The sequence below is a fragment of the Rhineura floridana genome, chromosome 15 (genome assembly GCF_030035675.1).
Source record: "Rhineura floridana isolate rRhiFlo1 chromosome 15, rRhiFlo1.hap2, whole genome shotgun sequence".
In the NCBI taxonomy this organism is placed as follows: domain Eukaryota; kingdom Metazoa; phylum Chordata; class Lepidosauria; order Squamata; family Rhineuridae; genus Rhineura; species Rhineura floridana.
Genome location: NC_084494.1, coordinates 3,566,909 through 3,594,258, shown reverse-complemented (window position 1 = coordinate 3,594,258; position 27,350 = coordinate 3,566,909). Strand labels below are relative to the sequence as shown.

At 48.3% G+C, this 27,350-nt stretch overlaps 2 protein-coding genes across 13 annotated transcripts in view; one reads left to right on the top strand and one right to left on the bottom strand.

Moving 5' to 3' along the window:
* The window catches only part of CCDC28B (coiled-coil domain containing 28B), a 46,756-nt gene extending 44,395 nt beyond the window's left edge, over positions 1-2,361 (top strand). The window contains exon 6 of one of the 2 annotated variants that reach the window (XM_061597453.1): positions 2,300-2,361. The gene's annotated coding sequence lies outside the window, so the exon portion shown is untranslated. Of the gene's footprint in view, positions 1-1,505; positions 1,580-2,299 lie in introns of those variants that run through there. The other variant, XM_061597452.1, reaches the window with a different exon arrangement.
* A 4,263-nt stretch (positions 2,362-6,624) lies between these two features.
* EVA1B (eva-1 homolog B) lies at positions 6,625-26,490 on the bottom strand. 11 transcript variants are annotated; one of them, XM_061597464.1, is made up of 6 exons: positions 24,142-25,393; positions 19,585-19,657; positions 16,233-17,564; positions 14,609-14,639; positions 11,982-12,068; positions 6,625-11,203 (listed from the first exon to the last, which is right to left on the bottom strand). In XM_061597464.1, the coding sequence occupies exons 5-6, from the start codon at positions 12,046-12,048 to the stop codon at positions 10,782-10,784; spliced, it is 489 nt and encodes a 162-aa protein (XP_061453448.1). In that variant the 5' UTR covers positions 12,049-12,068; positions 14,609-14,639; positions 16,233-17,564; positions 19,585-19,657; positions 24,142-25,393; the 3' UTR covers positions 6,625-10,781. The 11 variants fall into 11 exon arrangements, with proteins under 11 accessions (XP_061453448.1, XP_061453449.1, XP_061453447.1 ...); XM_061597465.1 differs by having other exon boundaries at positions 16,569-17,564; XM_061597463.1 differs by lacking the exons at positions 14,609-14,639; positions 16,233-17,564 and adding an exon at positions 26,266-26,489 and having other exon boundaries at positions 24,142-24,220.
* Positions 26,491-27,350: the final 860 nt, after the last annotated feature.

Genomic DNA, 27,350 nt, shown 5'->3' with positions numbered 1-27,350 from the left:
GTCCAGAAACCAATAAAAACTGGGGAATTAAGTGGCCAAGAGCCAGGAGCCAACAATAGCAAGTTGCATGGAAAGAGGCAAAACGTTGTTGTCAAGAGGAGTTATTATCCGAAAACGAGTGGGATCGTGAGTTGCTGCTTCCAAGCAGGCTTCCAGCTGAGGCGGTGCCAGAAAGTGAGGCTGACGAGGAGCCTCTTGTGGGCGGGCCTCTGGGAGTGCCTGCAGTGAAGAAGGCAAGGAGCACAGCATCCTGGAGATGGGCTCCAAGGCTGAGCCAGGGGAAGGCATGGGGATGTAACTGCGGGAAAGTCAATTCCTGTTATTTCTTATTGAAAATGCATTTTGGTGCTGATTAAAAGATTTGTTACAAACACAGAATGGGTGATAAAATGCAACTGACAGGAAAAATAAGTGAAGGTCTGCCAAATGGCATGTTAAAAGCACACATACGAGAAGACAGAGACTATCTTTCTGGAGAAGCTGAATTTTCTGTGTGTAAGAAAAGATGCTACCATGGGGGGAACCCACAAGAGGATAATGACTGGATGCCCCATAAAAATGAGTCAACAGAGTGCTAGTTGCACACTAAATTCCTCATGTGCAAAGCAAGCACTGTTGGGACTCAGGAAATGGCCAGGCAATTCCCCCTAGATTCATTGGCCTCATTGGTGCGGGGAAGCCCAACCATGCTGGCTTCTGGAGAGGAACTCGCCCCTGCCCTGCTTCTCCCTGATACTTTTAGCACAATGCGGCAGCTAAACTAACTTTGGCTTAGTGTGTCATCCAAATCCAGTATTCAGGTTAAGGACAAACCTTAGCTATAGACCATGGTTAAGGAGGAGAGGCTGGCTCTTTCAGACTCTTGCCTGCATCTTGTTTTCATGGGCATGTCCCCCATACTCTCTCTTATGTTGGTTGGTGCCTTGGAGCTCATTTTGTAAGAACATTTTCCTCTCCCCCCCCCCGCTTAAAAATACAAATCCCTACCCCCTGAAGTTGCCTCTTCAGGCATCTGGCAAAGGGTGCTCTGGCCCATATAAGTGTTTGCCTTGAAAAATGTGTTGCAGACTGGAAAGCAGCAAAGAGGTAATTTCACCAATCAGGGTGAGGGGATGTTTTGCGCTCAAATTTCACAGATCAGTGAGGGATGGGAGAAGAGAGAATTTGCTTTCAAATGTGTCCCTTTCTCATGGTCCGGTACCCCTTTCACATGAAGTATGCTCCCTGGAACAGGGTCAGAGAAAACCGCCCGGAGGCCCAAAGTCCTGCCTGCAGGCTTCGCGGCAATAGCTTGAAGGTTTGGGGAGGCAGGGGCAGCACTTTGATCCCCGTTTTCCACACCAGGCAGGCCTCACCTGGAGTCCTGTGTCCAGTTCTGGGTGCTGCACTCTCAATAGCAGCGTTCCCTAGAATGGCCCTGCAGGTGCTATTAATCAGAAGTGAACATTTTATCTCCCCCAGCCATCTTCATGTTGATCACTCTTATCTTTTCATCTTGATTGCAGAGTTGCGGTTGAAATTGCACTTGAGCAGGGAACATATTGATGCATAGGGGATGCAAAGGCGAGTCTTACAAGGACTCCAATGTGCTGTGCAGATCAAGTGTCAATGAATAACACAGCCAATAAACCTGACCAAAACAGAGAGGAAGATCTGTACTTGAGGGTCCGGATTTATCACCTTGCATCAGTCTGCCTAGCATATGAAAACACCTGCCAAGTTGGGAGTACTCATATTTGGTCATCCATGGACACTGCAGGTCCCTGCCTGCACAGAAGCTGATCTGCAATATGGCATCCAGCTATGGAGTTGGAAGCTGGAATCCTGAGAAGTTCCACTTTCATGTTTTTTTTTAAAAAACGAAGTTGTTGTGAACATCTCTGAAAAGCTGATGCACACGATTGACCCTTTGCTCCTCTGCTATGGCTTGAAATCATTTTTTGTTCCTCCCTTTGAGCCTTTAGTGCTCATCACGTGCAGCCACTTTATACATGACATTTGCTTTATCCTCCCTTCGAACAGCAAACGTAACCATCCGTGCCTATCCGCAAGGCAGTTCATTGACTCCCAATCTATTTCCAAAAGGTTTTATGCTGTATTCGTCCTACTCAGAGTAGATGCACTGAAGTTAATAGGCACAATTAACTTGGGTTCGTTCATTTTACTCAGTGGCAGTTCCTATTCCTGCAAATGGGAGTGTGGTTTTATTCCTGGTTTCATCTCTATTTTTTCCCTCTCTCCTTTAAATACCAAAATAACACTATTTTACTATGGAATATGAAATTGGTTATTTTCACAGATGAGGAGAAATTTGCATGAGAATCCCAATTGACGCCCTTTGGTGGGGGAGGCTGGTTCGTGGGAGGACCAAACAGCCACGGCTTGTTCCAACATGGAGCAGCTCCTCCAGTCGGCCAGCATAGAGATCAAGTTCCTCATCATCCAGAATGCAGCTGCCGTCCAAGGCATTCCCTCTGCCAGCAACAAGCCTCAGTATGCTCACCTGCTAGGAAAACTGCGGCGTCTCCGGCAACTGGAGCTGGGAGTTCACCTCGGCCCTTTTCTTCACCGCCGGCATCCTCGCCACCACGACTTGTGTTGCCCTTCCTCGCTGCTCGACACCACCCGCTTCAGCGCCAGCATGGCCATCTTCAGCCTCCTCCTCAAGCCTTCGTCCTCCTTCTGCCCCTGTCGGATGTGCTGGGAGTGCGGAGGAGAGTGTGCCTTCAGCCTAGACTGGGAAGGTTCGCCAGAGAGACACGTTTCCCGGGACGGTGTTGACTCCGCTGCTGTTTCCCTCGTCCGCCACTGCTGGGCCGCCTTCCTCTCTCTGTTCCTTCTAGAGGGGCTTCTCTTGCTTTGTGGGTGTCTCTGCGTTTGCCTCCCATCTTTTCTCCTGGGCCCTTTTTAGAAGGCCAAGAAGAGAGAGGAGTGGATTTTCGTTTTGTGATTTGTTAATGTATTTTATTGGATGTTGAAACTGCTGCTTTTTATAAATTGTATTGTTTTTACTGATGTATTTTTATATTTGTGTTTATTTTTTTTGTAAGCCGCCTTGAGGTCCTTTTGGCCAAAAGGTGGGCTAGAAATAAACAACAACAACAACAATAATAATTTTATTGGGTCAGCTCTGACTAGGAGTTACTTGGATGCAGCCCGTTGGAAGTTATTGGATGTGCCTAAAGTTAAAGTCACTTAGTCACGTAATTGCTCTGCTGGCGAAAGGTTTCGTGGAATTTTGTTGCACAAGAGAGTGCCTCAGTCAGCTGCTGGTAATTTCCTTGCATGATGGATTGCACAGTGCATTTCCACTACCACAGTTGTTGCACTGGATTCCTCTGTTGCGCAACATTAAAGCTCACCTGTCCACTCGTGCAAGAGCCCATGTGCTCATGGAGAAAGAACACTGGATGCAGTCCTAACTTAGGTTTATCAATTTCAATGGGTTTATTCTGAGGATAACGTTGTAGGATGTGAACTATGAAGTCCTGCATGGATTGGGATCCTGGTGCCTAAAATGATTGCCCCTTCCTATTGTGTATCTCTAATCAGGGCCGGATTATCCATTAGACTTAGTAGGCTGAAGCCTAGGGGCCCAGAGCTCTTGGGGCCCCCTGCATAAGCAGAAAAAAATTATCGTGGGACAAGAGCTTCCGAACCACCCGCCATCCCCTCGCTTCACTTACTTTTTTCTCCACTGTTTTTTGCGGTTTGCCATCAATCATGATGGCGGCCGAGGTTTCCCTAAGGGGCTGAAGCCTCTGCCGCCATCTTGGTTGATGGCACGCATACGTGCTACATGCGTGCATTGCTGCCATCAACCAAGATGGCGGCAGAGGCTTCAGCCCCTTAGGGAAACCTTGGCCGCCATCTTGATTGATGGCAAACCTGCGTGAAAAAAAGCGGAAAGGTAGGGAGAAGGGCCCCCCAAACACCAATCAGCCTAGGGGTCCTCAGCTTAATCCAGCCCTGTCTCTACTTACACCCTAAAATCGCCTATGGAGGTCTTCAATTGCCCCCTCTGAAGGATGGATATAAGGGAGAGGGCCTTCTCAGTTGTGGCCTCTCAATTACAGAATGCTCTCCTCCAGGAAGTTTATTTAAATTTATATCCCACCCTTCCCAAAAGCAGCCCAGGGCAGCAAACAAAAACATTAAAAACACTCTAAACATCTTTAAGAAATCTTTTAAAAAAAAGATTTAAAAACATCTTAAAAGCAATTCCAACACAGACGCAGACTGGAATAAGGTCTCTACTTTAAAGGCTTGTTGAAAGTGGAAGGTCTTCAGTAGGCACCAAAAAGATAATGAAAATGATGCCTGTCTAATATTGAAGGGGAGGGAATTACAAAGAGTATGTGCCACTACACCAAAGGTCTGTTTCCTATGTTGTGTGGAACAGATCTCCTGATAAGATGGTATCTGCAGGAGGCCCTCACCTGCAAAGGGCAGTGATCGACTGGGTATATAAGGGGTAAGATGATCTTTCAGGTATCCTAGTACCAAGCTGTATGGGGCTTTGTACACCAAAATCAGAACCTTGAGCTTAGGCTGGTAGCAGCCAGTGCAATTCTTTCAGCAGCGGGGTGACATGTTGGCGATACCCTGCCCCAGTGAGCAGTCTCTCTGCTGCATTTTGCACCAGCTGCAGCTTCCGGACCAACCTCAAGGGCAGCCCCACATACAGCGCATTACAGTAATCCAGTCTAAAGGTTACCAGTGCGTGGACAACAGTAGTAAGGCTATCCCAGTACAGAAACGGCCGCAGCTGTCTCACCAGCCAAAGCTAAAAGGCACTCCTAGCCACTGAGGTCACCTGGGCCTCTAGCGACGAAGATGGATCCAGGAGCACCCCCAGGCTACGGGCCTGCTCTTTCAGAGGGAGTACGACCCCATCCAAAGCAGGTAACTGACCAATTATCCGAACTCGGGAACCACTAACCCACAGCGCCTCCGTCTTGCTAGGATTCAGACTCAGTTTATTCATCATCATCATCATCATTTTATTTGTATGCCGCCTTTCCACATAAAATTGTGCTCAAGGCGGCTTACAACAAGGTGAACAAAAATACATGTCAAAAACAATTGCAAAAACAATTTCCTAATAACAAAAAATAATAAAACAGTGACATAACAAATATAATAACCAAAAACAACTTTTCAACATTATGAACATAATAAAACAATTATTTAAAAACAAAAAGTAACCATTAACACCCCAAACCCCTAAAGAAAACCATTTACTGTATCTCCTACAAAACTTCATTATTCAGAGGGGAGGCTTGTTTTGTATCAGCACATGTCTACTCAGAAGTACTTCTCACTGAGTTCGCTGGGGCTTACTCCCAATAAATTGGTGATAGGATTGCAGTAATCCTATCCCCTTATTTGAGAGTAAGCCCCATTAAACTATTGGCCCTCATCCAGCCCACCACCGAGTCCAGGCAGCGGTCCAAGGCTTGCACGGCTTCTTCCGATTCAGATGTTACTGAGAAATAGATCTGGGTGTCGTCTGCATACTGGTGACACCTCACCCCAAAGCTCCTGATGACTGCTCCCAAGGGCTTCACATAGATGTTAACATGTTAGACTTTCCTCTTCTAGATGTTTTAGCATGTGTTTTTTAAATTTTTTTTAAATGTGTTTTTAAATTTGTACATTTGTTTTTAATGTTTTTAATTGTTGTAAACCGCCCAGAGAGCTTCGGCTATGGGGCGGTATACAAATGCAATAAGACAAACAAATAAGGAGGAGGTATACAAAGTAGACCGTCTTCTGAGGAGAGCAAGGCAGAGCAGAAAGTTGTGTCCCACAAACCTTGAAAAACGGGGGTAGGCAGAGCGTGGGAACATTACTTTTTTTAAACTACAACTCCCATCAGCCCCAGCCAGCATGGCCACTGGATTGGGCTGATGGGAGTTGTAGTTTTAAAAAGTAACTTTTCCATGCTCTGGGGGTAGGGTAGGATAAAAAAGGGTTTTCCTTGGCAGGGTGACTAGCTTTGAAGGACATGCTGGCCATGGTGACGGTTTGTGTGTGGGGAAGATCCCCACACAGTTGGCTACGCACTGAAGAGCCAAAAGCAGATGTCAACTGTTTAACTTTCAGCAGCTGGGTGGGGGCCAGCCCTTGGGCATCTTGGCCCAGAAATCTCACCCTCTTTCTCCCCTCTGCAAATGCAGGATAATTTCATTCCCCCAACACCCCTTCTTCACCCCTTGCATTCCAGGCCTCCTGCCCAGCCCCTTTGGCCTGCCAAAAAACATCTGGCTCCAATTAGAACAGGAGGAGGAGGAGAGGATGGGCTATTTTTATCAAGCCAAACTGGAAGGAGGAGGAGAGAGAGAGAAGGAGGAAGGAAGGAAGGAAGGAGGGGTATGTGCTCTGAACCCTTAAAATTTTGTCCCAGGAACAATGACTGCAAATGGGCCTTTACTGTGTCAAATGGGTGGGTTTGGTCTTTTCGATGGGGAAACTAGTTGCTTTCCCTAATTATGGAATGAACTCTTACGAATCAGATTTACAGCTGTGCCTGTTGTTTATGCATCCCCCCCACTTCTAGCATAACCACATTTCCTCTCCCTCCCCCCTTCACTCCCCCTTCTCTGGGAAAAAAGCATGGAATTACTGGACAGAGGCTATGACCCCAGTAAGCCAGCCCCCCCCAACCCATTTCTCCTTCCAAGATGATGCCAGGAGACAGGCAGAGAAGCCCCCTGGGAACAAAGCACGGAGTGGGGAGGCAGCAACACAGAAAGCTCTCAAGACGTGAAGGTCTGGGGCAGGGGAAAATTGGACCTTCATGTTAGGCTGGTGGATGGAGACAGATCTGGGACATGGGAAAATTAAAAGAAGTTAAGCTATAAAAATATATTTGGGAAATGGCCAAGTGTCTGTCCGTCCCCTCTCTCCAGCTCTCTTGAACTGCCAAAGCAGTTGAACTCAAGGAGGTTCGGCCAGGGGTGAAGAGCCATTTGTCTGCCAAGGGCCCCATTCCTTCAAGGGCTGCACGCTGGCAGCAGGTGGGACTGAAGCCAAAAGCAAGAACAACCCGCCTTTTCTCTTGGTGCCACCCTTACAAGAAACACATCTTTTGGTGGAAGATGAAGATAGATTTTGTAAAGACTGGATAGCAGAGGTATACGCAAATGGCTCCTCAAAGTCTAAAGCCACAGTTACACATAAAATGCTTGTCAACGTTGGAAACAGTAATTGACCCTTATGGGCGTTTTCTTGTGTTGTTGTCTAAGATCACAAACAAGACAATTGCTATAGTGAATGTATATGGTCTAATTGTGGACCCTCCAGTACGAGTGTTTTAGCCACTTGACTGATATGAATTATGACCATGTGGTGAATGGTGAAGATTTTAATGAGATTTTAGATCAAATTTTATATAAGTGCACTGTCCCTCGCAAAAGTCAATCCTCAGTGAGGTCAACATTGAGGGCATGTCTGAATATGGACTGGTTGATATTTGGCACATATTACACGGTTCCAAATGAGATTGTACTTTCCTCTCATCAGTACATCAAAATTGGTTTTTGTTTGGCTTCCTCTCCCTTATCACAGCACGTTGCCATGTCAAATTGACACAACTGCTATTTCAGATCATGCTCCAGAGATCCTCAAGCGTCGCCCTGACTTTCATCCATTCACAGTGGCATTCAGGGAAGCCAGGCTCTCATTAAAGGGATGTCCCTTTAAATTGCTAACAGAGTACAAAAAGAAAGTTTCTGTAGCACTGGATGCTAAGCAACCAGTCAAAATCCTGAATGAATCTCATATCCCTGATGTGGAATGTCCAGCTGTTGATGATGGCTCTGATGTGCAAATGCAGAACGGAAAGAGGGCTAAAAAGAAACCGAATACTGCTCCACCAAAGCAAGTGAATTCAAAATGGCTGACCCATTGCTTTGCTTACTGCTTACTCTGTCACTTCGTGAGTAATTGAATCCAATCTCTCTACCATACCGCTAATCACAATATACGTTTAGGCATTTATATGTTCCATGGGGGGGGGAGTGTCTGTGAAATTGTTCAGACTCCCGCCGACCCCTGAGTTTCCCTTCAGGTGGGCACAGCTCTCAGCGCTACCCCACATCTAGTTGGGCTATTCTTTTAAGTTCAAATGTTTGTTTCCTTGTGAAGTACTGAATGATGTTCCCTCTCTCCTCTCAGTCATGATGGGGGATGAGATATACATTCTACATCCTAATGCCAATACTTTCCACACACACACTATAGCCTATTTAAGTGAATGTGAAGGGGCTGGGCACTGCCCCTAAATGGGACAAGATAGAATCTTTGCTAAAGAGAGAGCATCCTGATCCGAGGGGAAAAAGTGTGAACACCACCTGCTAAATGGAAGATGTTTGGGAGATCAAATTTATGTGGTTGGAACCTCTAACTGCTCAAAAGTGTCCCTTCCTGGTCTGTGAGACTTTGCTAGACTCAAATGGGAGATTTTTCTTTGTAAGAGGGCTGCTGTATAGAAAGGAACTGACTTAGGCTCTTTCTACTCTCCTCATTGTACTGGAATCACTGTTGCAATGCTGCAATGGATAGGAGTGGTGGTTCCAGATGTACCTCTCAGCAGGAAGGCTGGTTGGTTGATATGTTGCATTCATTTGATCCCCTTGACATCTGGAGGGCCTCACATCCACAAGGGCAGAGCTTGGAAAAGTTACTTTTTTGAACTACAACTCCCATGAGCCCCAGCCAGCATGGCCACTGGATTGGGCTGATGGGAGTTGTAGTTCAAAAAAGTAACTTTTCCAAGCTCTGGACTCTATGAGACACCACTCTTACTCATGTACCCCCTATTTTGCATCCATGGAGAAGGGTGCTAGAGGCTGGAATAGGCTCCATAATGACTTTGGATCATGCTCCTAGAAAGAAGTTGAAAAAGTTGGCAAAGCTCCAGGTAGAGATGGCTTTGCAAGTTACTTTTATAAAGCACTGAAAAAGGAACTTTCTCCACTAACTATTACACAATGACCTAAACACCCTTGCTACATCTGAGTGTACTTTCTATAAACGCCAACTTCACCTGGATACATATCTGGAGACTTGGATGGCCTATATTGATCTACCGTAAATGTGTAAACGAAAATGGATGTATAAAGGTTTAAATGTTTCCTTCACGATAGTTGACAAGGGTTTTTCTCTTTTTCTTTCCCTTAGTAATGAAATTGCAAAAGTAATAAAAATCTGTTGCAGACTGTTGGGGGCTGCATGCCAGCAGCAGATGGGATCCAAGGCAAAAGAGAGGGCGACACTCCTTGTCTCTTGGTGCCATCGCTCCCCACTCCCTCAATTGTCCTTCTCACCCATGTGAAATTAGGCGGAGGACAAAGAATTTCCACAGCCTTAGGTCAAACTAACATCACAAAGCGATTTGTGGAAAATTGGAATGATTTTTATTAAAGGTAAGGCACATTTTTATAGAACAGAATATCTGCTGTGATAAACCAGTGATGTCTTGTATCAATGTGGGAAGGAGGGTATATGAGCGCTAGGCCCAGAGCCCTGTGAGACCAGCGGGAGTGCTGCCAATTTGACCCCTTCCACTTTCCCACCAGGGAAAGGAACAGCAGAGGCCCTTGGTCAAATCTGCTGACCCATAATAACCACAACAGTGTTGCAGACAGTGGAGGAAATGCTGGGCCATCCACAGCCTTCCTGTTATTTGTCCTTTTGGACTGCCTGATGCTTAATGCCCCCCCCATCTCCCTGTCCGTGCAAAGAGACCTACAGGATGTCCCATCAACCTGGCTGAGGGTGTGATGGGATTAAGTGCTTCACCCAGAGCATTCACTGGGAGAAATTCCTAGTAGCATGGAAAATATTCAAGCTAGTGCTTGCCTGTTCCTCACAAAACTCCTGAAAATAATAAGCACTGGGAGGGGGGATGGTAGAAGGTAGAAGATACTGGTCCTTAATGGACCCACCATGAAGCTCTTCCCCCACCTCTGCCCAGGCAAGGAAAAGGGGCAAATGGAGAGTGTAGAACTTTGGCACAGTTCGCCTGCCTTCTTTGGTGTAGCGTTATGCCAAAGCAGTATCTTCCCTACAAACAGAACAGGTGTGGCAAGCCCCGCTCCTTCTCAATGACACCATATTCCTTCTGGGCCCACTGGATCGGTCTGGCACAACACAAACCAGATTCATGCAGGCAAATACAGATTCCTACCTCCACACCAGCCAACTCTTGGGACATCTCTCCCCTTTCATGCATTTTCTCCCACCCAGGTCAATTGTGCCCCCCCCATGCCTTTCTGTTACCCAAGTGGGCACTGCAGCAACACTTTCTCTATTCCCTGCACATGAGCATGGAGGGAAACAGAAGTTGCCCTCGCGTGTAAACGAGGATGCTGCTTCTGGTCGCAGTGATGGTTCCTACTCCATTGCTTTGTCTGTGCTGGCCCTCCAGATATGCCTGGTGTCAAACAAACACGGAAGCAAGAGTGGAGGAAAGCAACAAGGCTCTTGAACCGGCCATCCCCTCCAACAATTTAACTGAGTAATGGTCACTGTGGTTTCCTCTTGCTATTTGTCACGTCACTTGCCCTGAAGTAAACCTCCTCTCTCACCCCTCACCCCATGCAAAACAGCTACCCTCGTAGGTGGTGCCAGAGCAGTCCTCACCAAAAGGTATAGATACTGGCTGGCTGATGCAATTATCCATAAATCCCTTGGGGTGACACAAGGGGGTTTCAAGGGGTCAGTAGCAGTCCACCCTGCCAGGGTGAGGAATGTGACCATGGTTGGCCACGTAGTCAATAGTAATGGACTCTGCTGATGGTCCCAGTTCCCGTGCCCAGGATGTCAGGCTGCCCATTGCGCCAGATTTCCCGAAGGATTCGCTCGCGTTCCTCCAGCCGCTGAGCACGCTCCAGCTCTTCTGCTGATGCAAAGACATTGACGGTGAGGGTCCCATCAGGTGTGGAATGGGGCTCCAAAGGCAGCTCGGTCATGACCAAGTGGGCCTCAGCTGCTACTTGGTCCACAGTGTCTTCCTCCTCCTCCTCCTCCTCCTCGTCCTCCTCCTCCTCCTCGCTGAAGTCTTGCAGGCTTTTGCGGGGCTTGGGCGGGATGGCCTGAGGGTGCCATGAGATATGGATGACCAGCAGGCAGAGGGTCAACACAAGGCCAAAGCAGACCCCCAGCACGAAATACAGGCCAAAGCTCTCAGGGTTGTCTAGGCAAGAGAGATGGAGAGAATGGCCAGACAGACTTTTGAGATTCAAATTGTGGCTAAAAGGAGTGAAGTTTATAAGAGTTGCGTTAGGGTTATAAGAGTGGAAGCCACACCAGGCGCTGGTGACATTCGGAGGTAAGAAACTGAGTTAATCTACCATCTCTTAATGGCTGCAGGTATTTTAGTAGCTAAACACTGAAAGGAACCAGATATTTAATTACGTATGCAATGGAAGGGGAAGTTATGATTGGTACTCAATGCTGAAAACTCACATGAATATTATGGTATGGGGAAGATGGAATGAAATGTAGAGAAAATATAGTCATACAATTTTTTCAGTTGGGGAAATAAAAATAATGGTCTTGGGTTGAATAGCTGAGATGACATGAAGGAATACCAAGGTGGGTAGGGGAGGAACACAATTTGATATGATAGTTGATGTGATGTAATAAAGTTAAACAGCTTTTGTTTTAATGTTATCTGATGTTTTAAACTGATTATCTGAATATTATTTATTTATTATTTAAAACACCGAAGGGAGCTGAGGGCTCCTCATAGTATCATAATTCTATACTAAAATTTAAAACACTATAAGAAGTAGGGGGCTCATTTTGAAAGATAAAGCGGGGGGAGAGAAAGATCTGCCCCACTTCCCATCCTGAGGCAGAGTGCTGGAGGACAGAGGCTCCCCAACATAGTGGAAACAAATTTCCATCTTCACCCCAAAGTGGCTCTGTGACATTGCCCACCTATGCTCTCCCCCCATTTCCCGACCCACCTCGGATATGCGCGTAGGCTGCCATGCTGTTGCTGAGAAGCTCCATCTCCCGCTTCTGGGTCTCCATGGCTATTCCCTCAACGGCACCTAGCAGAGGTAGGAGATGTCATCATCAACAACTTGGGAAAATATTGCTTCTGCCCAGATCCACTGGACAGGCTAAAAGGACAAGCCCCCAAACATGAGGCACCCGCCACTCTTCACCTGGTTAGCTAGTTTTGTCTCCTGCTGCCAGTTTTAATCTTTAAAAAAAAACACATTTCAGCCACTCCAATCACAGAGTTTGACGGGACCTTGGAGGTCAGCTAGCCCAACCCCTTGCGCTAGGCAAAATCTGCACTGTGGATCCAGCTACAGCATCCCTGACAGGTGGTTTGTCCAATCTCTGTTTGAATGCCTTCAGCAAAGGAGAACCAACCTCCTCCTTCTGAAGCAGCGTGTTCCACTGTTGAGCATCTCTTGTTGCTTGGAAGTTTCTTGTAATGCTTAGCCAAAATCTGCTTCTCTGCAATTGCCACCCCTTGGATCTAGTTCTGCCCCCTGGAGCAAGAGAGGACAAGTCTGGCCCATCTTCTGTATGGCAGCTGCCCCTCAATATCTGAAGGGCTCTTATGTCTCTCCTTAATCTGCTGTTTTACAGGCTAAACATACTTATCTCTTCCAATAGATCCTCATAGGACTAGGGGTTGTATCCAACTAAATTTTACTCAGAGCAGACCCACTGAAACTAATGGACCTAACTTAGCCATGTTCATTCATTTCAATGGGTCTAATCTGAGTAGAACTATCATTGGATACTCACCTTTGGTTCCAGACCTGGACATACTCGTTTGTCCGGGTCCTTCTTAAAATGCAGTCCCCCACAGGTGGCCTGAGCAGCACAGAATAAAATGGAAGCATCAGTTCCCGTGATCTGAACATGCTGCTTCTGTTAACGCAGTTAAAGATTGCAGTAGGATGGAAAGAGATTAAAATTGCACCTTAACCCATTTGGGGTCCAAATCTATCCCAAAACAGGGAAAACATACACAGCCCCAGAGTGTTTGGAGCTAAAGGGAAAGCAAACTTCCTCTTCGTACTCGGAGCCGAGATAATTAAAACTGTCAATGAAAGGAGCCTTCGGGCCATACCTTGACCATGCCCAGTAACTGGCTTCCTCTTAGCTAGCCACAGCTGCCTTTCTGCTCTCAGGCACCGTGGCGGTCATGGGATTCTGGGAGAGGACTGCTTCTTAAGCCAGAAAATCCTGTGACCATCATCCCTCCCAACTGCCCTCTCCAGACAAGGATAGGGGCGGGCACATATCACAAACCACATCCAGGAGGACAGGATTAGATGGAGGCATCCATCAGTAACTGTGTATCATTTGCCGTAGCTCTTTGCAGTTTACAGAGGACTTTAAAATCTCCTGTGGCATTTAATCATCTCAATGACCCTGTAAAGCAGGCCAGGCCAAGACAGAGGCCTTTGATTTTCATTGCAGAATAGGATTTGAAACCTGATTTCTCCACACCCAAACACAACCCATTATCCTCTGCGTACTGCCCTATCATGCACCGAGGCCCAGCATTTAGATTATGGTTGTGCATGACCCTGTGAACTAAGCCACAGTAAGTTTTTCCTCTCTTTCCCCCTCCCGGCATCTCTAAGCCCCTCCAGGGCACTTCCCGTCACTGTCAGGGAAAGATGCAGCCTCAGTGGTGGGAAGATGGTTGGTTGTTTGGAGTCCGGATGTTTCCTTTCCCTCTGCACTCAAACGTCAGCCAGGCCACAGCTATTTCTGGCAGGCCACAAGGATGTTGTGGAGTCCCAGCAGGGTTAGAAGTGTGGCAACAAGGGCCGGGGAAGAACTTGCTCTTGAGGAGCAGAGCAAAAAGGTCTTGGGAGAGAGGGGCAGGGTTGGGTCCGAGCCACCCACCTTCAAGCTGAAGACAGATCTGAGACAAAGACACTGAAGACTCTCAAATGCCATATAAATGCTAATTATCACCACCCCACCACATACAGGGCCTTGAGCAAATTATCATTTCTGGCCCCACTTCTCCAGCTGAATAATGGGAGTGACTGATATGAAGGCAAACACGATCTGCAAACTGCAAAGGATTGAATAAGTTAGCATTTTGGGCTACTTGAATAAGTTGTAGTCCAAACTATTTGCAGGGCACCAGGCTGGGGAATGGCTGCTAAGGTGCACCATTAGGTAAAGAGGCAAATGACATAGCTGAGCACAACTGGAGGTTCAGCCCCAGTACTGAGCCCTCAAACTAATAGCGCCCTAAGTCCACACAGTGTGCCTCTCTCTGACTGTTAACTGCCACCCTCCCACCACACACACACATATTGTGGCTTGGGGGTGTGTCAGGGCCCCCCGCTCAGAGTGTGTGGCTTCTTTGCCAGACTGAGCCATGACAACGACCCTGATTTAGAAACCAAACAGGGCTCACACCAGCTCTATATTTTCAGAACAAAGTCTTTCTTTCCTCAATCTGAAAAGCTGCTGCGTCTGGGGAGGAACTGCAGCACAAGGAAGGGATATACACAGAACAGGAGCAGACAGCTCATGCATCCAGGAAAGCCACAGGATTTTATGTTTAGTAGGCAGGATGCCTTTGGTCCAGTTTGCTTACCACTGGTATCCTCTCACTCTGGAATGGTGACCTCCATGTGAGAAAAGGGTTTCAGGAGGAGAGGAGAGCATACCAAGAAAGGCAAAGGGTACATTATTATTATTATTATTATTGAATTTATTAGTCGCCCATCTGGCTGGTTCACCAGCCACTCTGGGCGACGTACAGAATAAAAACAATACATTAAACATTAAAATTTAAAAACAACAAAAGTTATTAATGAAAGATATGGACTTTAATGTTGATGTTGAAGGGAGCACACTGACAATAATTAACAAGGGAGCACCGAGATGAAATAAAAGCAAGATGGAAGCAATACACCGAAGAACTCTATAATAGAGATGCCAGGATGACAGATTCATTCACGGAGGAACTGTATGATAAAGAATCAGAAATTTTAGAATGTGAGGTGAAAGCTGCTCTTAAAATACTTGGAAGAAACAAATCACCAGGAACAGATGGCATACTATACTATAAGCTACTGAGACTGAATCTGTCCAGATTTTGACTAAAATCTGTCAAGAAATATGGAAAAGAAAACAATGGCCCACAGATTGGAAGCGTTCCATATACATCCCAATTCCAAAGAAAGGGATCCCAGGGAATGCAGTAATCATCAAACTATTGCCTTATCCCATGCAAGTAAAGTAATGCTCAAGATTCTACAACAAAGGCTCTTACCATATTTGGAGCGAGAAATTCCAAGCTTGATTTAGAAAGGGAAGAGGCACCAGAGATCATATCACAAATATACATTGGATAATGGAACGGAGCAAGGAATTTCAGAAGGAAATCACCCTGTGCATTATAGATTACAGCAAAGCCTTTGACTGTGTAGATCATGAAAAACTATGGAATGCTTTAAAAGAAATGGGGGTGCCACAGCATCTGATTGTCCTGATGTGCAACCTATACTCTGGACAAGAGACGACTATAAGGACAGAATATGGAGAAACCGATTGGTTCCCAATCGAAAAGGGTGTGAGACAGGGGTGTATTTTATCACCCTATTTGTTTAATCTATATGCAGAACATATCATACGAAAAGCGGGATTGGACCAAGATGAAGGAGGTGAGAAAATTGGAGGGAGAAAGATAAAAAAATTAAGATATGCAGACGATACCATATTACTAGCAGAAACCAGTAAGGATTTGAAACAAATGCTGATGAAAGTTAAAGAGGAAAGCACAAAAGCAGGACTACAGCTGAAGAAGTCAAGAAGACTAAAGTAATGACAACAGAAGATTTATGTAACTCTAAACTTGACAATAATAATAATAATAATTTAATTTCTGTGTCGCCTATCTGGCCGATGGCCACTCTAGGCGACGTACAAATGACAGTTAAAACACAATGTGATAAAATACAATAATACAATAAAAACAATAGAGCAGCAACAACAGCACTAATGCAGGGTAAGAGGCATTTCAGTTCTAACAATTAACCCTCCCTTGAACTTGTCAAGGATTATCAATACTTCGGCACAGTCATTAACCAAAATGGAGACAACAGTGAAGAAATCAGAAGAAGGCTAGGACTGGGGACGGCAGCTGTGAGAGAACTAGAAAAGGTCCTCAAATGCAAAGATGTATCACTGAACACCAAAGTCAGGATCATTCATACCATGGTGTTCCCGATCTCTATGTATGGATGTGAAAGTTGGACAGGCAGATAGGAGAAAAATCAACTCATTTGAAATGTGGTGCTGGAGGAGAGCTTTGCGCATACCATGGACTGCGAAAAAGACAAATAATTGGCTGTTAGAACAAATTAAACCAGAACTGTCACTAGAAGCTAAAATGATGAAACTGAGGTTATCACACTTTGGACACATAATGGGAATACATGATTCACTAGAAAAGACAGTAATTCTGGGAAAAACAGAAGGTAGCAGAAAAAGAGGAAGACCAAACAAGAGACGGATTGATTCCATCAAGGAAGCCACAGACCTGAACTTACAGATCTGAGCAGGGTGGTTCGTGACAGATGCTATTGGAGGTCACTGATTCATAGGGTCACCATAACTCGTAGTCGACTTGAAGGCACATAACAACAACAACAATGGACTAATTAAGACAATGAAAAAGAAAATTGGTCAACGGATTAGTAGCAACTCTTTTTGATCTTTCCTTTTATCTCCTCCACTTCTCTCTCTACTGTTAAACTTTTGATTGTAACTGCCTTGGGATAGGGACTTTTGTTTTGTTATGTAAAATGGCATACATACAGAGCTACACTGAGTAAGAGCTGCTCAGTGCTTTTCAGATAGACAAGCATTTCTCAAAGGACACTCTAGCATCCCCCGTCAGGAGAACAGGCTGGATTGGATGACCCCTTGAGCAAAGTCCAGCTCACAGCCACCTTCCTCCAGGGTCCATTTGGCCAAGCATCAGCCTCACCTGCAAATATACCACCACCCCAGCTCTTCCTGAGTGCAAGATTTCCTAAAGTTCTAGCAAGCCTTTGATGAGAGCCAGGCAGCTGGGCTGGGCACCATGCCAGGGAAGAGAGGGTGTATTTTTGAATTTATTTTTGCCACTTCTCATGAACATGCAAAGCATATATCATGCACGCTTATGGGCCCCAACCACACAATGACAGTCTCCCTTGCTGATCAGGGTGTGAGTTTGATCACTGCTATGGGGAAGGTGAGCACCTCCTAACACATTGCTGCTGCTTCCCACTTCATCTCTGCAAGACTCAGGGAGATGCACAGAAACCCCCAGCAGTGATCTGCACACCTATAGGGCTAAGCAGGATTTACACCTCAGTAGTGATGAAAACATTGGCTGGGAGGGGAAAAGGGGGGATACTGTTACTTCTGCCAGGGATAAGAACTGCTCATTCTCATATGCCCACAATATTGACAATTATGCACGCGTCTCAACAAACCTGGGGCCAGTGCAGCTGAGAAGGGATGGAAAAGGCAGTTTAAAAGACTCCTTGCAAAAATATCTGCAAAACTCAGAGAGGATTAAACACGTTACAAATGCACCACCACCCCCGGTGCTCAGACTCAAAACATTGGTGACTGACTAGAATGCAATACACAAATGCTGGAGTGGGTTTTGTTCAGCTAATAAAATATTATTACTATTATTATTTAAATTTATATCCTGTCCTTCCTTTCAAAAATACATATAGAGATACTTTCATAATTTGATTTAAATAAATTTAATAATTTGAGATAATAACTTTAAAAATAGAGGGATTTTTATTTTAAAAACCAACCAACAAACAAACCCCAGTTTGGTTTGATTTTTCCAAATATCATACTGGGAGGAAAAACATTTTTTTTATTTTTTTTGCAGATGCTTGGTGGGGTATAGCGGTCTAGAAGGTGTCACAGATTCTCCCTCCACACCCACAGGGTACTCTCTGGGGGACACTGCTAGGTCCTGGGGTGAGAAAGAGAGAGTGTAAGGGGCTGGAGAAATGTAGAAGGGGGAAAATACTACAAATGGTCATGGATGACCCGGCAACTCCAGAAATTCCCCTTCCACACACCTCCAGTTGTGCCTGGGGTTAAGCTGGAAACTGGCATGCTGAAATGAATCTGGGAATGAGATGGAGTCTGTCCTGTGCTGACCAATTGCCCAACGCTGCCTGCAGGGACACCAGCTGACCTCTGGCTGCGTGGACTGTTGCAGCAAGAAACCAAGAGTGCAGGAATGTGGGGGGGAGGGGGGGAACCAGGAGAAGCCGGACACAGACACAGACACAGAGGAGTCCTGGAACTTGCTGTTGTTGTAAGTGGCAGGTTGCGTCCCCTGTAACATACTAGCTAGTAAAAAAGACAGTAAGAACCAAAAGCATGCACAGAGTGCACCCTCACACACCACTGAGGAAACACTGCCAGCCCACAAACATTTCGGGGGTGAGGCAATCAAATCTTAAAAATGAATGTTTCCGTTTCAACAGATGGGTTGCTTATGGGTTCTGTGTAACATCAAACACAAAAGAAAGTCAACTTTAGGTTATGGGTGGGGAGGTGTATTTTTTAAAGACTTTTTGAATGAGATCCAGCTTTGGCTGAGGACATAATGGTAGTGGGCACTGGAGAAGGTCCCTTAAAATGGAATTTTCTATAGAGCTTTGACAATGTAGCAGCTCGTCTCATCCAGTTCAAGAGAACGTTGTTAAGATAACACTAGAGGACTTGACTGGGGTTGCAATTTCCTACTGAGAGTCATCCGCATGTTCAGAGTGCTCCTGCATCCCCAACTAGTCGCCACTCATTGGGGATAGGAAAGTGGAGCCTCCAAGACTGGCAAGTGCGATGGCTCACAGCTGACTTGACCCCGGGCAACATTTTCTTTGAGAAATTAAGTGCAGTTCCTGCATCAGTTTGTGAAGATAATCCACACATCTGAGTAAGTTATCCACAGAACCACAGTTGAGGCACACAAGCTTCAGTGGAGATTAGGATCCAGCCAACAGAACTGTCCCCTGAGGAACAAGCACAGCTTCTAACATAGCTTCTGCCTTTGTGCTCACTTAAGAGGGGCATCCAGGGAGCAGAATTGCCTGGAACCTCAAGGCTAGTTCACACATTAGTGAACTCAGCAGTCAGCTCCACGCAGAAGCCCCCACTTCAGGGCTGCCTTCGACAAACCTCTTTATATTGGCCCATCCATTGGCACAGGAGCAGGTTGTCCATCACCCATCACCAAAAATAAGAAGGAAATGTAACCCCCCAAAGGGGACCTGCAGTGTGAGTCTGCTCAGTCTGCTCAGGTGTTGATGGACAACTTCAAGCCCACCCGCCAGCTCTCCTTTTTAAAAGTAGTTCTTTATTATTTTTAAATCAGATTTGGATGGGATAGCCCTTCAAACAGAGGACTATCTTCTAAACTAGGGCACATGACTACCCTACACAGGGCCCACAAAACAAGAAGAGGGCTCCTGCAGTTAGCAGCTTCCTGACAGCCACAGAGGCAAGCAATCCACTAACTGACTCGGTAGTTCGGCTTACCTGGTGCAGGCCCAGTGTGATTTCAAGCCTGCTGCTCTCCCTCCATTGTGGTCCGGGGAGAAGAAAAGAGCCTCTGAAAGAGAGGGAGGAGGGAAAGCAGCCCCTTGAGTGGGATCTTGCAGACAGGAGCAGCAGCAGCCGCTGGCTGGCCTGGGCTGTGAATGGAAACTGCAGCTCACTTCCGCGCAGCTGGAAGCACACAGCTCACTAATATCAGGACCGGCTTGGCTCCCTTTGGATGACAATTCCACCCCCTTCCCGGAGCAGGAAGCCTGGGCTGGACCCAGGGAAGAGAAGAGAGGACCTCCTGTTCCTCTGGGCTCCGGAGGGGCAGCCAGCCCAGCAGCCAGAAGGAAGGGGGTGGCCCTGACGGAGAAGCTTACAAGGGCCCCAGAGCAAGAAATGCCTCATGAAAGAAGCTTCCTCTGCGCCTGCTGTATTTGTTGAAGGGCCCAAATGCGGCTGGAAGAAGCAGAGATGAAAAGAGGACCGCACAAAGGGCCCTCTCTGTGCACCGGAGAGGCCTCCAAGGTTGGGTTGGGTTGGCACTAAGACCCGCTGGGCATGTTTGCATAGCCATGGCTGGAGAAACACCCAGCAAAGGCAGAAAACAGCTCATTTTGGCCTCTAGATTTGGCCTGAACAAGGAGGGCTGTCAGATGGGGCCCCAAAGCTGCTCCCTTCTCCTGGATGGGCTGCTACTCAGCAAGCCCTACTTCCTAAGCCTATAGTAGAATAATTACTTTGGGGTTGGGGTAAGGCCCTCTGCACATGGCTCAGAGTCACCCTGCTACTGTTTATCTAAGCTAAGCTGGGGCTACACTCTGGTGAGCTTCAGCCAAAAAAAGGCACCCTGGCAGCTTGCCCCAAATAGGAGGGGTGCTTATTAGACATGGCATGTTAAGTTTAGCTCAGTCCCACAGGAGATAAAGCAAGCACTGTAGTCAAGACACTGTCCAGGGGCGGGTGGGGGGGGCACACTGGTTGGTACACCCTGCAAGGGAATTTGTTGTCAAAATAGCTTTTTCTGCTGTTGCCAAGGTCCCACCCACCCCTCCAAATGTCAAAAACACATACAGGCTGCAAACACGCCATCCAGTCCCTGCGTGCTGTACAAACCCTGTTGTTAAAAAGCTTGATATTGAATCACATGCACCAAGGGAGCAGGCGCTACACTCAGAACACCAGGCGCATCAGCCAAACTTTCGGTGCAGGGGTATCTAATGGCACCCCTTTCCAGGAACACTTCCAGGAGTGTGGTCAGCTCCCCCCCCCAAAAAAAGGATCTGGCAATCTGCCATAGAATTATATAGGGGCTGCTTTCCTCTAGTATTTGTTCAAATTTGGCACACATCCGTTCCTGGGACACAAAATTGCTCCCACGCCCCTGGGCTTTCCAGCCTGGAACTCTGTTGGCAGCTGGCCTTTTAGTACACCAGCAGTGGCAACGAGGCTTGGAAGGATCAGGCCTTCTAGGGTGTTCTTCCCCCCCCCCACCTCTCAACAATGAGCTCAAAAGCAGCAGTCCAGATCTCCTCTGCAGCAGCAACTTTGGCGGCTGGGGTTTTCCTGGAACCAAGAACGATGGCTGCTTAGCTAAGCTGCCTATGTGGAGGAGTGGACACAGGGGCAGCCAAATCCTGTTTTTTCCAGAAATATCCAGATGGATGGAGGATGAAGAGAAAAATGCAAAAAATGTGACACATCAGCAAAGATGAGCCAGGCCAGGCCAGCTCTAGAAACACAGACCCCTTCCCAGGGCCTTCTGGCAATGAGGAGGAGGAAATGTGCCAGCATCCAGCCACAGGAAACAATGGGTGCTGGGGCCCCTTTCTTGTTTGTGGAGGAGGGCTCTCAAGTGGCGGGGCTATTCCCCCAGTGAAGCCACTGGGATCTTCCTATCTGCACTGATAGCGACAGGCCTGGCTGCGTGCCAATCAGACTGCGAGAGAGATTCTGGCTGACTAAGTAGCCAGGCCTGGGTGACAGTTGGTGTTTCATTACCATCAAGAAGCATGCTGAGGATTATGGCTGCCAGCCTTGATAAGGGGACCAGGTATGGTTTTAACATAAGCAAATTAGGACCACAAAGGTTACGTGGATTGGCCCTGAACTGCTTCTCGCAAGGAGGGCTCCTTTGCAGTCTTTGCCTCCCCCAATGCAACGGCACAGTTCCTGTTCCTGACAACCCTGCTTCCACCCTCTGTCCCTGCTTCTGGTATCCGCACAGCTCAAACATCTGGTTAATGATTACAGCAAACTGAAGGGGCCTGAAGCGCAGGGAGAAGGCAGCGGAGAGAGGTTCAGGGCAACTATAGCTGCGCCTTTGTAACAGCATCTTGAGCTGCAGACTTCAGCAGGTGAGGGAACAAGCATACTTAATGCCATTGGACGCACAGGGGCTGGCTGGTCCGGCATTTTTCTGCTTAGCTGGCAGTCCCCAGATTGGTGGTTCAGTAGTTCCGGCTGGAAAGCAGCGCAGGCTCCCAAAGGACCTAACCAACCCAAAGCCTTTGCCTGCACTAAGGCCTCTGGCTCACATTCATCCCATGTTGCCCCGACTCTCTCTCTTGCCTCTGCAGGTTTCCCACATGGCACAATTTAGGCTGGAGGCTCCTTAGGTTGTGCTCAATTCCCGACTGCTTAAGAGAGTCTGGAGGGCTCTACGTACATTATTAGAGCTGTAAAAAACACACCAACCACACCCAAACTGGGGTAGAACTGAAAAAGCCTATTTGGCCCCAGTCAGAGTCACAAATGAAAATGTTGCTTGCACCTTTCAGCAGCAATTCAGGTGACTGTGGCTGTTGCTAGCATGCTAACAGTAAGGGCTGCTGAGCATTGCCATCACACTCCAGTTCACATCTCTGAACCAGGCACTCCAGAGATGGCCAGGGTTGCTTTGACGGGCAAAACCCAGAATGGGCAATCTCACCGAGGAAGCAGTCAAGCGGCCCGTGACCTTTTTCTCAGGGAAACTTTGCAGCTCTCTGTGATCCCAGCAGGCACTGAAGGCAGGACAAGGCTGATGTGGGGGCAGGTAAATAGAGGAAGCAGAACAGGGAACTCCTCCTCAAGGCCTTTGGCAGAGTCAGCATCCAGGTCTGAGTGGGCCCTGCACAAAAATGTCCTCTGGTGGACACTTGGCTGTGATGTCAATAATCAAAGCACTGCTGGACAGTGGAAACTGGCCGCCCTTTGAACTTCACACAATGCCCCAAAGCAACACTAAGTCAGGGGCATTCGGGGAAATTAAAAAGGTGGCTATACCCCACTGCCTGACTCTGCTCTGAGTGATCCCCACCCCCCCACCCCCCTACAGAGAGAGAGAGAGTTAAGGGAGGCCCAGGGCAGGCATTAATAATAATAAAGGAACAGTACAACTCTATGCCTCAAATGGAGCACAGCCTCCACTTCTAGGCAACAGGGCTTAAAAGGGATATTGACAAACTGAAATATACCCGGAAGAGGGCAAAAGAAATAGAGAGGGGCTGGAGAAGGTTGAAGAAGTTAGTATATTTAGCCTGAGGATATAATTACAGGGCAGAATGATGGCCATCTTCACATATCTGAAGGGCTGTCGCAAAGATCAGAGGTGCTCACACCGTGGTCTGTGGACCACCAGTAGTCAACAAGCTTCATTCAGGTGGTCCGTGGGCATGTCCACGTTAAAGATCCACACTGATTTTTAATTTTATTTTCATTGCCTCTTTTATTTTATATTTGTTTTATTGTATTACAATCTGAATTCTATGGAATGCAAATTGTAACACATAAAATATAAGAAAATAAAAGAAGCAATGAAAATAACATTAAAAACCACCCAACATCCAGCAGAGTGCATTATAATTGCTACAACAGGCAGGAAAATAATGAAGTGGTCTGCAAAGACCATCAGCAACTTTCAAGCAGTCCGTGGGGGGAAAAAGTCATCTATGCTGAACTGACAGATGCAAATTTCAAGAAAATGGATTTAGCCTCATATTAGGCAAAGCTTTGTGATGGCATGAGCTATTTGACAGCCTTGGGAGATGGGTAGTCTCTCATCTGCGAGAGGATTTTAAGCAGAGACCAGATGGCCATCTATTAGGGATGTTGTAGAAGTGGGTTTCCAACACTGAGCAGTCCCTTACAACTCTATGAAACAGCTAAGGTGCCAGTGCAGAATGCCTTCCTTTCATTGCTACAGCCAACTGGCACACATTTGGAAACAATTTCTCCCTAATCCCAAGGTCAGAAGGGTGTGAAGCTCTCCTTTTAGAAGCTAAGGACTGGAGAGGGAAGGAGGAAAATGGCCAGTTCGTTCTCCAGCCACATCCAGCTGTCTGAGAGCACCCTGTCTGTGCCTAAGATAAAGCTGGAGGGGCAAAACTGAGCATGCATGTGGTGAACCAACTGAACAGGCCCAGAGGGATTCCTCCCCCCGCCCCAGTAGTGGAGAACCTCAGCCGAACAGCAACCCAATGAAGCACAGAAGGCAGTGAGCAGAGGACTAGGGCGCCCTGTGTGCTGGTGGGGAGATGGAAAGACGGTGCCCCTCGTCAACGCCCTACTCACCTGGGCACGCAGAGCAGATGGTGGAGAAGTACCAGGGCCGCTGGAAGGAAGCACAAAACTCCTCTGCCTGCTTTGGCCTCTTGCTCCAAGGAAGAAGTGAGAGAGGCAAAGTCAGGGTCTGTTTCCCATTACTGTCGCTGAGCAACAGGAAGTGGTTGAGAGGGGGCTGGCGGGTCAGAGCTTCCCCCCTTCCACCCACACAGAGGCAGGGAGAGCAGGAATGGTTGGATGGTTTTGATTTCTAGCCTGCCTCAGGGCAGGTAGAACAAGCACAGGCACCCAGACTCCATACAAAGCAAGGCACGTTACAACCCATACTGATGAGAAGAAAGACAGACTCTGTCTGGAAGAGTTGGTATGTTAATTCATTTAAATATATGTAGAGTTGAAGCAGTGCAGTGGCAAATTCAGAAGTGCAGGGTCCCTTTGTGATAGTCACAGCCATGCCCCCCTTTTTTGCTCCTGGATTGAGAATGAGATCCTTTTTAATGCTTTCTCCCACAAAAACAGATGTCCCTAGGAGCCAAAAAGGATGAAAGGGGAGAGTGTTGGCTACTGAGAAGACTCTTCTCAGTAGCTAACTCACCCCCTTTCACTCGGATTGCCTCCAACCAGCAGGAAAAGACAAGGAAGCATGGTAGGAGGCTCTTCCCAGTGGCTAACACACTATCCCTTTCATGCTGATTGGCTCACAGGATGCTGGAGACATAGGGACCCTGCTCCCAAAACGTAAGGAATCTAAGACCCCTGCTGTTGACGCAACTTTAGCAAACAGAAATAAGAACATCCCATCAGGACGGGAAAACAAGTCCTTCAATCTGCAGCCCCCCTTGCCTACAGGGATCCAGCTCCTGAAGCCCACCCAGAGGGAAGCCCAGGTGTCTTTCAGATGTTCCCACAGCTCATGCTCTGGCGTTGATGGGCAAACGGCCCCCCTCCCTCCCGAAGTTTAAGGATGGGTTTGTGTCAGGGGAAGCCTGGAAAAGGTGGATCAGGCCCCTTTCAGACCAGCCGACTCTCAGTATCAGGGAGGAGAACCTCAGGCCTGGGGACTGAATGCGGCCCTCCAGATCTATCTATCTGGCCTTTGGGACCCTTCCGAAGAGCCCCCGTCCCGTCCCGCCTGGCTGGGTGCCGAGGGGTGCGTGAATCCCCTCCGGCCGGGGGGGGCAGGCGGGCCGCCCTACAAAAGGCAAGAGTGGCGCCCGTCACTCCGCCCAGGCTTGCCTCCGGCCCCGCCCACCCCGGCATACTGGCAGGCGCCCCTCCCGCCCAGCATCCCGTCTGCCCCCTCAAAGGGCGGCGGTGCCGGCCCAGCCCATGTATGCCCCACCCGGAGGCCCTTTTGCCGGGCTGCCGCCTTCCCTCGCCCCAACTCCCCGGCTCGGAGCTGCGAAAGAAAAGCACTCTGCACGCGCTCAGCGCAGAGCCAACGGCTGGCGCTGAATCTCCACGGCGCCCCCGCTCCGTCCGGCTCTTCTCCCGGCGGGCTGGCTCCAGCGCCACCGGGAGCCAAAGGCTGCGCAACGAGACCGAGACCGGCGCCCCCCGCCAGTGGCGCTCAGCGGCTTCCCGGCTTGCGCGGGTTCCTCCGTGCTGTTCCGGGGAAGAGACGGGAAGGCTGGGAGAAGGCACCGAGGGGAACAAAGGCGCCCCTCCAGGTCTCGCACGGGGGGAGGCGGCAGCGGCGGCCCCTCGCCGCCCGGCCAGTCCCACCTGTCGGGGAGAGCAGAGCAGAGATTCTTCCCAGCGCAACCCTCGTCGGTAGGAAGGGAAGGAGGCGCAGCGGGCGGCACTTCCCAGAGGCAGGCAGGCAGGCAGGGCTGGGGGAGGGACCCTCTGGTGCCAGAACGAAGGCCAGGCCGGGCCAGCCCTCGCTTGCTCTCCTTGCCCTCGGAGGAGAGGCCGGCGGCCGCGCAGGGAGCCCCGCCACCCCTCCCGTCCCCTCCGTGGCGTCTGCTCTGCTCCAGCCCTCGTCGCACCAGCGCCCGGCAGCCTCGAGGGGCGACTCCTCCGGTGCTTTCAACTTTGTTTCTCGCCCCGCCAAAGTGCCCCCGAGCGCTGGGCTTCCGCAGCTGAAGCAGCAGGGCCCGAAAGCCCCGTCACCTGCAAGACGCAGCCCACCTTGACACAAGACTCCTGCGGGGCATCCCAGGAGAGGTCGCCGACGGAGCTTGCGCCCGACAGGCCGAAGGCCCCAAGGGCAGGCCCAGGATCCCCAGGTAAGGGACACCGGCTGGCGGAGCCCCGCCAAGACCCCGATGCAGGCGGCACCAGGCAAGAGGAACGAACAAGGCCGCTCCTGCTTGTCCAGCACAGCGCGCTGCCTCTACCCAGCTGCGGGCAGCTTTAGGCTGGGAAGGGTCAATTTCGGCCTGTCTCCACTCAGCAGGAGTGCACAATGAACCAGACATCCTTTCAACCTAGCCTACCTAACAGGGCTGGCGCAAGGCCAAAAATAGGACACCCCACTACGTGACCAAGGCAGAGGTGGGTTCAAGGCCTTGCGGGGCTGGGAAGAGCAGGGCACTTTGCTTTCACCCCTCCAATAAATGCACCAGACTTTCCTTGTCAGAAAGTTTTTGCTTATGGGGCTTGCTAAAGATCTGTGTGGCGATAGTTGCTACGGAAATAAAAACTTTCCCTGCAACCCTCCTTCTGCAGAAGGGGGTGGAGAGAGATGGGGGGGGCTGGATATAGGTCAGAAATCCTTCTTCTCCGTCCGTCACCCTGTGCCCTTTTGGGCAGAAATAGGAGTCGTTGGGCCTTAGTTCAAAGGTAGAATTGGGGGTGGCTCCTCAAGAGGAATTTGAGAGTGTTTGTTAAGAACGGCTGGTGGAATTTTCTCTCTGATAGAGCTCCACACATTTCTAAGTAGTACAGCATTTTTAATTACCACAAACACCCATGCCATGAGTACCGAGTGCCATACCTGACTGCCAATGACAACACAGGCAACACTATTGTCTGAAAAAATTGAGTGGTATAAATATTCAAGGGGTGCTCCTCTGGCAGTGAGAATAGGTCCTTTGCTCCGATTCACTGTAAGGCATTGAGATGCATTTCTCCGTTACCCAAACCATCATCCAACCCTAAAGTTCTATGGTTGGACAACCCAAATTTGCACCAAGATTACTGGAGTCCCAGGCCTTGCATAAATTATGCAAATATGATCACATGTGTATAACCACTCCTTGTGCGATTCATTA

What these genes read in the sequence shown, in the direction of transcription:
- EVA1B (XM_061597467.1), bottom strand. Translation starts at nt 12,048, where the DNA reads ATGGAGACCCAGAAGCGGGAGATGGAGCTTCTCAGCAACAGCATGGCA. An exon ending in AGCCTACGCGCATATCCGAG is followed by an intron (nt 11,204 to 11,981) that starts GTGGGTCGGGAA and finishes TCTCTTGCCTAG; the next exon opens with ACAACCCTGAGAGCTTTGGC.